This window comes from Mytilus galloprovincialis, chromosome 2 (genome assembly GCF_965363235.1).
Source record: "Mytilus galloprovincialis chromosome 2, xbMytGall1.hap1.1, whole genome shotgun sequence".
In the NCBI taxonomy this organism is placed as follows: Eukaryota; Metazoa; Mollusca; class Bivalvia; order Mytilida; family Mytilidae; genus Mytilus; species Mytilus galloprovincialis.
The window spans coordinates 68,135,931-68,149,138 of NC_134839.1; the positions used below are offsets into that span (position 1 = coordinate 68,135,931).

At 32.5% G+C, this 13,208-nt stretch overlaps 1 protein-coding gene across 1 annotated transcript in view; it reads right to left on the reverse strand.

Moving 5' to 3' along the window:
- Positions 1 to 13,208, reverse strand: part of LOC143064209 (uncharacterized) — an 82,489-nt gene that overhangs the window by 45,437 nt on the left and 23,844 nt on the right. Inside the window, exons 12-15 of the mRNA XM_076236861.1 lie at positions 9,262 to 9,315; positions 8,397 to 8,450; positions 1,793 to 1,846; positions 1,332 to 1,385 (exon numbers count right to left, since the gene is read on the reverse strand). Coding sequence (XP_076092976.1) covers positions 1,332 to 1,385; positions 1,793 to 1,846; positions 8,397 to 8,450; positions 9,262 to 9,315 — 216 coding nt within the window. The remainder of the gene's footprint in view (positions 1 to 1,331; positions 1,386 to 1,792; positions 1,847 to 8,396; positions 8,451 to 9,261; positions 9,316 to 13,208) is intronic.

Below are 13,208 nucleotides of genomic sequence, written 5' to 3' on the forward strand. Positions count from 1 at the left end.
ACAATTCACATTGTATAATAAAATAAATGGTGGGACACAGATGATGCCCATGTTGCATATCATATGAATTTATAGAGACATAACTGTAGAACAGTAAAAGTGATGCTACCCAAATTTGAACTTGATCTGATTTTTGTTGGAATAAGTATTGTGTATAAGTTTCAAGTGGTGAGGTTTAAATTGAAATCATATTATGTATTAGTTTCATAATAAGTATTGAATATAAGTTTCAAGCCGTGAAGTTGAAGTTGAAATCATCCCATAAAATTTTACAGAGGCCATCACAAGTTGGTTGACCCTTACAGAATATTTGTTTCACAGAAGATAGCGGATATGTTCCTGATGTTGTAACTTCAATGCCTTCCTCTTTTCCTGAATGTGACCTACCTAATAAGACTGATTACCTGGTTTGTACAAACATGAGTAACATGAAGAGTGCCACATGTGGAGCAGGATCTGCTTACCCTTCTCGAGCAGCTGAGATACCCCAAGTTTTTGGTGGGGTTCATGTAGATCAGTCTTTATTTTTCTATGTTGCCTTTTGTGTACTTTTGTTTGTCTTTTAGTTTTCTAGCCATGGCATGATTGTCCATTTATTTTGGATTAATGAATTGATGTCCCTTTGGTATCTTTTGTCCTTCTTTCATAAAATTTGGTTGAGGGAAACTCAAGTTAGAGAATGGAATTGAAAAATTCAGCAACTTTTCCATTTGTAAAGATGCACAACTCTAGAACAGTAAAAGTGACACCACCAAAATTAAAATTTGATCTGTATTTTGTGGTTATAAGCATCCTGTATTAGTTTCATAACATTTGGTTGAGGCTAACTAACTTTGTAAAGGGGCATAACTCTATCATTTGTTTTTGTCTCTCTTTATTCAACTTAGGCTTATTAAAGACCAACATATGTTTTTGTTTTGGTCTACCTCTATACAACTTAGGCTTTTAAAAGGCCAACCTTTGCATTTATTTTAGTTGTTCTCCTACTTATAAACAATTTAGGTTTATGAAAGCCCAAAATCTGCATTTCTTTTGGTCTACCTATCAACAACGTATGCCAATAAAGGCCCAACCTCTGCATTTGTTTCAATCTTAGTCCGTCCTTTAAACAACTTATGTTTGCTCAAGACTATTAACATCTTGTAACTAAACAAAGTTTCAGCAAAAGCTGGAAAAATTATTTCTAACATTCACAGAGTAATAAAATAGGATGTTTGTAAAACATAAATGTGTAGAACACAAGTATTTCTGAAGAAAACATGAAAAATATTCATTCAACCTTTTGTTTTTTAAGTTATTACAAAAATTCTCTATGAAATTGTTCTGTTTACCTGTGGACCTTCTGGTCCAACTGGTCCAGGTACTCCAGCAGCTCCAAGATGACCCTAAAAGTAAGATATTGAAAAAGATAACATATAACTGCATACTAGAAATCTAATTCTGACCTTCCACAGTATAAATATTGTAATCAAACAAAATAGTAATATCTCATCTCAAGCAAAACTCAACAAAATCTTCAATTATCTGGTCTTAAAATACATAAAAAAGAATACTACAGAGTAGATGATTCCTTGCTATCTAGTTAAACACTAATTGCATTTAGACTTCATTGTATTGATTTGAATTTAAACAATTTCTTTTACAAATTTTAATTTATCATTATTAATCTGAAAATAAACAACAACCATGTCTTGGGAATAACTTGTTTCCATGGGAGTTACTAGTTTCCACAGGAATTACTTGTTTCCATGGGAATAACTTGTTTCCACAGGAATTACTTGTTTCCACATACCCGATCTCCTTTCATTCCAAAAGGTCCTGGCATTCCATTGTAACCAGCAACTCCCTGAAATGGACAAAATATCTCATTCAAAATAAACTACAAAGATAACAAAAGAAAAATAAAACTTTGCCCTTATTCTTCATAACATATATATGGCATCTATATACAAAATATGAATGATCCAGGTCTTCTTAATATAAAGCTTTTAAAAAGTTATCTAACACTGCTGCCCTATTACTTTCCCTATGGTTATCTAACACTGCTGCCCTATTACTTTCCCTATGGTTATCTAACACTGCTGTACTATTACTTTCCCTATGGTTATCTAACACTGCTGCCCTATTACTTTCCCTATGGTTATCTAACACTGCTGCCCTATTACTTTCCCTATGGTTATCTAACACTGCTGCCCTATTACTTTCCCTATGGTTATCTAACACTGCTGTCCTATTGCTGTCCTATTACTTTCCCTATGGTTATCTAACACTGCTGCCCTATTACTTTCCCTATGGTTATCTAACACTGCTGCCCTATTACTTTCCCTATGGTTATCTAACACTGCTGCCCTATTACTTTCCCTATGGTTATCTAACACTACTGCCCTATTACTTTCCCTATGGTTATCTAACACTGCTGCCCTATTACTTTCCCAATGGTTATCTAACACTGCTGCCCTATTACTTTCCCTATGGTTATCTAACACTACTGCCCTATTACTTTCCCTATGGTTATCTAACACTACTGCCCTATTACTTTCCCTATGGTTATCTAACACTGCTGCCCTATTACTTTCCCTATGGTTATCTAACACTGCTGTCCTATTACTTTCCCTATGGTTATCTAACACTGCTGCCCTATTACTTTCCCTATGGTTATCTAACACTGCTGCCCTATTACTTTCCCTATGGTTATCTAACACTGCTGCCCTATTACTTTCCCTATGGTTATCTAACACTGCTGCCCTATTACTTTCCCTATGTTATCTAACACTGCTGTCCTATTACTTTCCCTATGGTTATCTAACACTGCTGTCCTATTACTTTCCCTAAAGTTATCTAACACTGCTGTCCTATTACTTTCCCTATGGTTATCTAACACTACTGCCCTATTACTTTCCCTATGGTTATCTAACACTACTGCCCTATTACTTTCCCTATGGTTATCTAACACTGCTGTCATATTACTTTCCCTAAAGTTATCTAACACTACTGCCCTATTACTTTCCCTATGGTTATCTAACACTGCTGTCATATTACTTTCCCTAAAGTTATCTTACACTGCTGCCCTATTACTTTCCCTATGGTTATCTAACACTGCTGTCATATTACTTTCCCTATGGTTATCTAACACTGCTGTCATATTACTTTCCCTATGTTGAACTTTCTGTGACAAAAGTTGAAGGCTTGACATAAATCTCTGTTATTTATGACCGTTGATCAAATATGAAATCATTCTGGTAAGAATTCCGGATGAAAGTTTATTAAAGCAATTGAAACTAGAGGCTCTAAAGAGCCTGTGTCGCTCATCTGTTAATGTGTTTACTGATGTCGGCCATCTTTGTTGGTAGGCGGGGTCATTAGACACTCTTTTTAAAAATAGATACCCTAGTATTATGATTGTGGCCAAGTTTGGTTAAATTTGGCCAAGTAGTTTTAGAAAAGATTTTTATACAAGTTACAAAAATGAGGAAAAGTTGTTTAATATTGACTCTAAAGGGCAATAACTCCTTAGGGGGTCCTCTAACAATTTTGATCATGCTGACTTATTTGTAGATCTTACTTTGCTGAACATTATTGCTGTTTACAGTCTATCTCTATCTATAATAGTATTCAAGATAATAACCAAAAACTGCAAAATTTTCTTAAAATAACCAATTTAAGGGCAGCAACCCAACAACAGGTTGTCCGATTCAACTGAAAATTTGTGAGGGGATATATCTTATTCTGATGGACATTAAAATCTTGAAAGATTTGCCCTAAATGTCTTGGTTTCAAAGATATAAAGCAAAAACTGCATTTTACCACTATGTCCTCTAATTTTAGCCATGTCGGCCATTTTGTTTGGTAGGCTGGGTCATCGGACACATTTTTTAAACTATAAACCACAATGATAATTGGTGCCAAGTTTGATTAAATTTGGCAAAGTAGTTTTAGAGAAGAAGATTTTTAGAAAAGTTGCAAAAAATGATGAAAAGTTGTTAAAAATTGACTATAAAGGGCAATAACTCCTTAAGGGGTCGACTGGCAATTTTGGTCATGTTGACTTATTTGTAGGTCTTACTCTGCTGAACATTATTGCTGTTTACAGTTTATCTCTATCTATAATAGTATTCAAGATAATAACCAAAAACTGCAAAATTTCCTTAAATAACCATTTCAGGGGCAGCAACCCAACAACAGGTTGTCCGATTCGTCTGAACATTTCAGGGCAGATAGATCTTCACCTGATAAACAATTTTACTCCATGTCAGATTTGCTCTAAATGCTTTGGTTTTTGAGTTATAAGCCAAAAACTGCATTTTACCCCTATCTTCTATTTTTAGCCATGGCGGCCATCTTGGTTGGTTTGACGGGTCACGCCACACATTTTTTAAACTAGATATCCCAAGGATGATAGTGGCCAAGTTTGGTAGAATTTGGCCCAGTAGTTTCAGAGGAGAAGATTTTTGTAAAAGTTTACGGACGACGGACGACGGACGCCAAGTGATGAGAAAAGCTCACTTGACCTTTCAGGTCAGGTGAGCTAAAAAAGTATCAAGAAACAGGAAATAACTACACATAAATAAAAGTTCAAGTGTCCCCAATGTTGCACATATTTAATTTGTCCAAGGGCAATAGCTAAAAAAAAAATTCTTCAACAACTATTTTTTTTTTTATGCAATAATTTTCGAGCCAATCCAAGACAATGCTGAAATAAACCTATGATATAAATTTCACAAGAGTGCACACGCTGAAATGTCTCGCCTTCTTTACTAATCATTGATATTATGTTGATAGACTTAAATATAAAGCTTTATTACAACTGTCACATAAACTCAACACTAACCAAGAAAACGAAACATGGATCAATGAACCATGAAAATGAGGTCAAGGTCAGATGAACCATGCCAGACAGACATGTACAACTAACAATTCTTCAATTCAACAAATATAGTTGACTTATTGCTTATAAATTAAGAAAAACAGACCAAAACACAAACACTTAACACTTAGCAATGGACCGTGAAAATGAGGTCAAGGTCAAATAAAACCTGTGCAACAGACATATAGATCATAAAATATTCCCATACACCAAATATAGTTGACCTAATGCATAACGTATTAGAAAAATAGACCAAAACTCAAAAACTTAACTTTGACCACTGAACCATGAAAATGAGGTCAAGGTCAGATGACACCCGTCAGCTAGACATGTACATCTTACAATCATTCCATACACCAAATATAGTAGACATATTGCATATAGTATAAGAAAAAACAGACCAAAACATAAAAACTTAACTATAACCACTCAACCATGAAAATGAGGTCAAGGTCAGATGACACCTGCCAGTTGGACATGTACACCTTACAGTCCTTCCATACACCGAATATACTAGACCTATTGCTTATAGTATCTGAGATATGGACTTGACCACCAAAACTTAACCTTGTTCACTGATCCATGAAATGAAATTGAGGTCAAGCGAAAACTGTCAGACGGGCATGAAGACCTTGCAAGGTACGCACATACGAAATATAGTTATCCAATTACTTATAATAAGAGAGAATTTAACATTACAAAAAGTATTAACTTTTTTTTCAAGTAGTCACTGAACCATGAAAATGAGGTCAAGGACATTGGACATGTGACTGACGGAAAGTTAGTAACATGAGGCATCTATATACAAAGTATGAAGCATCTAGGTCTTCTACCTTCTCAAATATAAAGCTTTTAAGAAGTTAGCTAATGCGCTGCCGCCGTCGGATCACTATCCCTATGTCGAGCTTTCTGCAACAAAAGTTGCAGGCATGACAATAAATAACTGACATGACTGGTACATGTTAGAACTCTTACTTACATAAAATTAATATTTCAAAGGGGCTCTTTTTAAAATACTTGATCGACACTGCTTTTTTTAAATAGTACCAGACATTCCTGGCCTTGAAGGCATAAAACTTTGCTCAGTGCTCGGAGCACAAAAATCATGCTCGAAACATCAAATTCAGCAATTTGATTGGTTGATTTTCGAGTCTGAGTACAAAAATCATGCTCAAAAGTTTTATGACCATGAGGCCAGGTGTTAACCTTGGATATAAATTTCAAAGAATCCTTGTAGAAATGTAGGCATGAGATCTTCAATGCAATTTTCTTTATAATTAAAACCCCTCCAGGGGCATAACTCTTTTAAAATAGTTTGATCAGCACTGATATATGAACTTGTCCAAGAAATTTCTGATATTAACCTTTGATACAAATTCAATAAAAATTGGCAAATATTGTACATTTAAGAGATAACTGTATTTGAAGCTTTAAGGATGTCCATCGGTAGTTTTACTATCGCAAAGGAGTAGGTCCGGTAAGGACCGATTTTGGCCTCAAATTTCAGGTTCATCTGACGAAAGATTTTGACCACTTTTTAAACACTTAAGTGTCTATTTTATTTGAATTAATTAGTTTATGAGAAAGATTTTAACAGATTTAGTCATTAAAAACGATCTGATTCAAGCTCAAATATGAAAAATCTACCTAATATGCCGAAATATGTCACTTTTCAGATGGTTTTTGGTAAAAATGAATGTGGCCGCATCCGTGTTCATCCTCAACCTTTATATATGTTATGTATTATCATACAATACAACTTACATTGCAATATTATGGATGAACACGAATGCGGCCACTTTCGTTTTACACGAAAACCGTCTAAAATTTAACTAAAATGCTAGAATTATGAGGATTTCAGTAATTTAGCATGACTTAATGGTGCTAGTACCGGATATATGTGCATTGCATTGTCAAAAACAGCCCATATTTATGTAGCAGAAGCATTTTACTGTCCAATAAATAACTAAAGGTTTACATTTTAACAATTTTGTAAAACTGCTATATTTTGGGGCCAAAAAGGGGTCTTACTGAACCTACTCCTTTAGTTTACCTGGCGACGCGTAGCGGAGACAGGTAAACGAGTATTTGCGACAGTAATACTACCGATGGACATCCACAAAGCTTCAAATACAATACAGTTATCTCTATTCTAATGCAAAACAAGTTCCTAATTAAATTTCAATCATTACTTCAGTGTCAAATCTTCATTAAAGAAACATAGCAGTTTTCTGGCGACTGCGCTGCTTCAGAATGTAATAAAATTGATAAAAAGAAGATTTTTAGATGCAACATGTCAGTGTTTTGGTTTATTATTGTAGAAATAACATGTCAATACATTCAGCAATTCAAAATGTCGACTTCCTTAGTTACAGACAAGGAGATAGAGAATTTTATGCTAACTGTCATCCAATCAGAACCATTGATACAAAATAATTGCATTAGAATTGAGAGTGCTTACAATGCAATTTTCCATATAATATAATATTTCCTAGGGACATATCTCATTTACAAATTATTGATTTTCTAACTTGGTTGAGACATTGCTGATATTAACCAGTCTATTTTTCTATGGTTGGGTTGTTGTCTCTTTGACACATTCCCCATTTCCATTCTCAATTTTACTTGATATGAATTTCATAATCATCAGGCAAGCATTGTACACACAAGAGCACAGGTAGGATCTTTCTATGCACCCTCACAAAAAAAAACAAAAAAAAAACAGATTTTGCTCATGGGACACAGTTGCCCCTTGTAAGTTTATGACAAATTCATCAATTTTAGACTATAAAGAGAAGTATAAGTTACATAAAAATGTGTTAAGGCAAACTAAAGTAAGAGTGTGGAAACAACAAATTTGCAAAGATTTCCATTTATAGAGGGACATAAACTTGAAAACAGGGGAAATAATGCTACCCATGTTAGAAATGAAATTGTGTTAGGGGGTTATAAGCATTCTGTATAAGTTTCATAACATTTGGTTGAAGCCAACTAAAGTTATAGTGTGGAAACAGTAAATCTAGAAATTTTTAATGGCAAAATACATGAACATTAGTTTCATAACATCTGATCAAAGGAAACCAAAGATATGAATTCTAAATTTTGGCTGTATGGACAGATGTACAGACAAACAAGGGTAAAAGTTAATGCTGCCACAGTACATAAAAACTTTCCCAGCCTCATTTCAGCTTTTTCTTTGACCTTGTACAGATTGATATAAAAAGGAATAGAGATCTTCCACTGATTGAGTTACATTTCTATCCCACATATTTTTTCTAGAGTTATAATCAGGAAACTAATAACACCTCTCAATTATTCCTGCACTTATTTTGATCAGTAACTATGGAGACCTTAAACGTAGTGACTTCAAAAATCAAAAGAGATCTAAGTCTTATTATATGTGACAGTACATTTGTATTTCAGTATGAAGTATTTGATTTATCTTTTGTAAAATTAGATGACAGCCTAGCTACTTTGTAGCATGAGGTAGAACTAGCTCTGAGCCTTTTGCCATCTGTCTTATATATCGTACCTTATCTCCTTGATCTCCCATAGCTCCTCTTTCACCGTCTCTTCCAGTTCTTCCCTGTAATAAATATCAAAACTTGTTCACTAATTGTGAAAATTTTCTATGCTAAGCATTCTACTGTATTTCTTAATCATTATTACCATCAAATAATCAATGAAATCAAAACTAACTGTTTTTGTTATATAGTACAAATTTTGACCCAGTAAATTTTGGAATTGTTAATTTTTTTAACATATTGACACTTTAAAGGCAATAAGAGTAATTATATATATGAAATTGTTGTAACACTTTGCTTTATAATAAACTTTTAAAAAAGTAATTGAAGAATTAAACATGATTTCTCGTTTTTAAAAAATAATTAATTTCAACAGATCCCAAAAGCATCATAAATATTAGTTAAATTGAAGACATTTTGTTGAATTTTTGGCCTTTTGAGTTTAGCATATTGTTGCCATTTAATTTCCATCAAGCAAAACCTTGTTAATTGAAGTAGAAACTATATTTGCTCTTAATGAGTATTTTTTACTGGATATTTTAAGAAATCAAAACATTCTAAAGGTAATGGGTATGCATACTATGCAATGCAATCTCCTCTACTGGAAAGAAGAAACAACACATAACTTTAAGCAATTTTCTCTCTCAAAGGAACATATTCTGCAGATATCACACAAGCAGAATAAAATTCAAAATCAGATAAAACTTCTCATCATATGACTGTGAACAAATATCCAATCACTTGAATCAGGCATAACAAAAAAAGTGAGGAAAGCTGAATTGACCTGAAGGATTGATGGACCGAGTGGTCAGACTAAAGGAATATATACCAATAACCTAATTGATTGTTGTTTACTGTCCTGCATAAACTTACTCGTTTTCCTGGATTACCCTGTGGTCCTGGAGCACCACGGCCTCCTTGAGGTCCCTAAAATAAAAATAAAAAGTTCCAGGATGAGATATGGGTCATATCCTCATGGAATGAAATATGTTCAAAATTGTCATAGAATTTCAGTTAAAACATTTAATTAAAAGTACAAAAGTACCCATTTTCTTTATATTTAAATATACAAATAAACAAAATCTGAGGTTTGATAAATTTAGATAGTAATTCAAAATTCTTCAAAAATTTTAACGCAAGAATAGTGTTTAGGGCATACGATACAGTTACAGGGGAGGTAATGATGTTACTAACGTAAATTGTTATTTTCGCGACGTCAAACAGTGACTCATCAAGAAAAGATGCAGTTTTCGGCTGATTTCTATCATTCAAACTGATTTAACTTGAAAACAAGTTCATGGACCCCTCTTTTTTAAAATGGCATTTGGTTTGATTACGTAAGAAGATTATGTGTACCAATTTTCATGAAAACGTAAATAGTGCAATTTCTTAAAATTTGATTAATATACAGCAAAAAATGACAGTTTTTTCCTACATTCATGAACATTTGATAAATTTGAGTTCTTTGTAGAAATAAAATGTACAAATTTATGCAATATTTATATAACACATAAATTACAAATAATTTAACAAAAAACAGATTGTGTTTATCTTTTAAAACAAAAAAGTTATGTATTTCTATCGAAAGGAAAAATAAGTCAACAAATCCGTATTTTGCGGAAATATCTGAAATTTGAACCTCAATTTACTCAAAAAGTAGCACATTTTATTTATACATATTTGATTTAATCAGGTAAAAAATAGCCTACATGCAAGTTTTCATCAAAATTTAAATACGACATCAAAACTGTAAAAACTGTATTGTATGCCCTTAAAGGGAAACTTCGCAAAAAAATCAAAAATTGATATTATGTCCATTCTGTATAAAAATGCTCAAATTTATAGATATTAAAGTTTTATTCCGCTAAATAAGAGATCACCATCGATTTTAAATTTTGAGTATCAGTTCTCTACTCTCCGCCATCTTGTCACCTTCTCCGATGAAAAATCCCGATATGTCAATAAACCACAAAGGAACAAAACTACAGTAAACGATGTAGTCGTAATTGCGTGTCGATATCTTGTCAATCGTACGGTTGTTTTATCTGACTGACTAACTTGATACGGAAAATGGTCTTATATTTTTAAATAACCATATAGTCTGTTATTTTTAAACTGATAATATTGTAATTAGTTAAAAAGTCAAAGTTCAAATCATAAAATGATAAATAAGTGTTCCGTGGAAATTGTTTTCGAAAATCTAATTCGTTCATAATTCTTTCAAGTAATAAACTTTATTTAAATAAATTCGGATCTTCCCTTATCTGATCACCAGCATGGCTTAAGGTATTACTCCCAAAGGTATTGGAAGGGGTGTAAGGTGACACGTCCAGGTATTCAATCGATTTCCTGTCCGGCGGGCTTGCAAGTTCATGCATCGTTTCACTTCTGTAGGTATTGATCAGTGTACACGACCGTTACTTATAACTTTCCATTTTGAACTATCAGGTGCATGTATAATATACATTTTTGTCTTGCGTGTCCGAAAGTGATATAATATACTAGTCATTACTGAACTCATACGCTTGTTTATAAATAACATTTCTGGTGTAAAGAATATTATTTATAAAAAAAAAATAATACAAAAAAAAATAATTGAAGAAATACAAATCTATTTACATATTTTTCCAAGGGTTAATTTGGGAAAATGTAATATATACTCGTTGTCAATAGTTTAGGACAGATTGGAACATACCAGAATTATTGATCTAAAAAAATGTGCGCACTTGTCGACGATTCGTGTATACATGCCTGGTAGAAAGTTACGGAACTATAGTCAGTAGCGCAATTTAAAATATGTATACATGTATACATTGAACATAAGAAAGAAACATACATTTTGTGTAAATTGTGGTAAAAGTTTTGTAAATAGACTAGTCCATGTATGCCAACAGTATGTAATCAACGAATTCGATAGACTATTGTATACCAAAAGAAGAAGAAGAAAAAAAAGAAACAATTTGATTTAAATACAGGTCAATTTATAACTTGCTTTGGTTCATCGAAGTTAAGAACATAGTAAACTCACAGATTTATATATCAATTAAATTGTTCTCGAATAAAGGACGAAATTCGTCATCATCACAATTGTTCCAACATTCATGTAAAATATATGCAACTGGACGTACACTAATAATCCCCAAGGAATGTGAATATTTTCTAGGAAAACTATTGAGTATCAATTTCGGGATTTATTTTCTTTCTTGATATTCAATGACAGCAATTTAAAGAATAAACTGCTTGTCGGATATTTGTCCGCTTTAGGGGTATTCTTGCAAGTTGAACAGACTTATAATAACATTCAAAAATAGGGAAAGATAACATTAAATTCGTTGTCTTTTAATTTTAAACATCGTTGATCAAATAGTTATTTAAGTATATATATACGTTGGGAGACGACGATTATTATAGTTGTCTCAGATTTTAATAAGGACGTTCCCCATTATGAATAAATTTGGTTGACGTTTATCACACTTGAAAAGAATATCTATTCGTAATTTTTCGATTCCATTACAAAAATATTTTTTTCTTTATTCGCACATATTATATTCCGCTTCGGTAGAGTTATCTTCAGATAGTTTCATATATTAATTAATACATGGCTTTCAAAAGTCTAAATGTAAGTGTTCTCGTACATTTTTTCGCCTAATAAAGACAAATAAAAATGATTTAGTAAAGCTATTTCTAATTTCTAAGTCCCCCTTTTTTATGAGACATAAATCAAGGACAAGACTTGTATATCATTTCATTCTGACATATGAATTAAGTTTCCCGTCTTTAACCGAAAATTGTGTATTTCTTAGTAAATTAACTTATTTGAATTCAAATAAATAATAGCACCAAATATAATTAAATAATTCCACGGCGACCAATTTTTATTTGTCACCAACTTGAATATGTATTTTTAATGTGTGTATTAAATGCTACCACTGATCCGAATAGACAGTCACACCTGGCAAGGTGTGCCCTAGAGGCGTGGTTAAATACCGAAGTGCAAATAACAATTTACCTTTCAACAAGCCATCTACGAGTATTGCCACAGAACCGTGAATACACACATCGTATAAACCTAGCCATAGCAGAGATAGTAAAAGGTCAATAATAGTACACCAACATATTGTCTTTACAGATTATTGTACTTTAATTTGTTCACCTTATCAGTCCGAAAATGCATTTATTAAAAATAAATTTATAACTTTTTGTGTTGTCTACAAAAATAATTCGAATATATACGTTTAACATAGATAATTTATCTCACGAATGAGTACAATTGAACGTCTGTGCGTTTTATCTTCTTATTATCGGATGGTTATTAGATAAAGCATAAGTCATCGGCGCGCTTACGATTACGTTAAAATATGATTAAAAACCAAGACTTTTAATGATTGTATTTTAAATCCCGGCATGCAAAAATCAGGAGAAAACGTCACGACCTACAGGAAGTAGTTGATATTTTTTCATTAATTATTGAATTTCTCCTTTATTACTGCACATATAGCGATAAAACTTTGTGAATATATATATTATGTCATAATGAACATATTTAAACCATAAGTAAAAAATCGTGAATTTTCCCTTTAAGGTAAAGTTGACAAGGAGCTGATAAACTTTGTCCTGTTAATTGTAAATTATATATCAATATGAAAAGAAAATACATCTTGCACAAAATAAGAAACATTACAAAAAATTAGAACTCTGAGTGTGTATGTCATAGTTATGTCAATGATATGTTCCCGACTTAAAACCAATGTTGATTTTAAAGATTAATGTGAAAAAAACCTATTTAGACCATCAAGGGACAATAATTAACAGTTGAGATT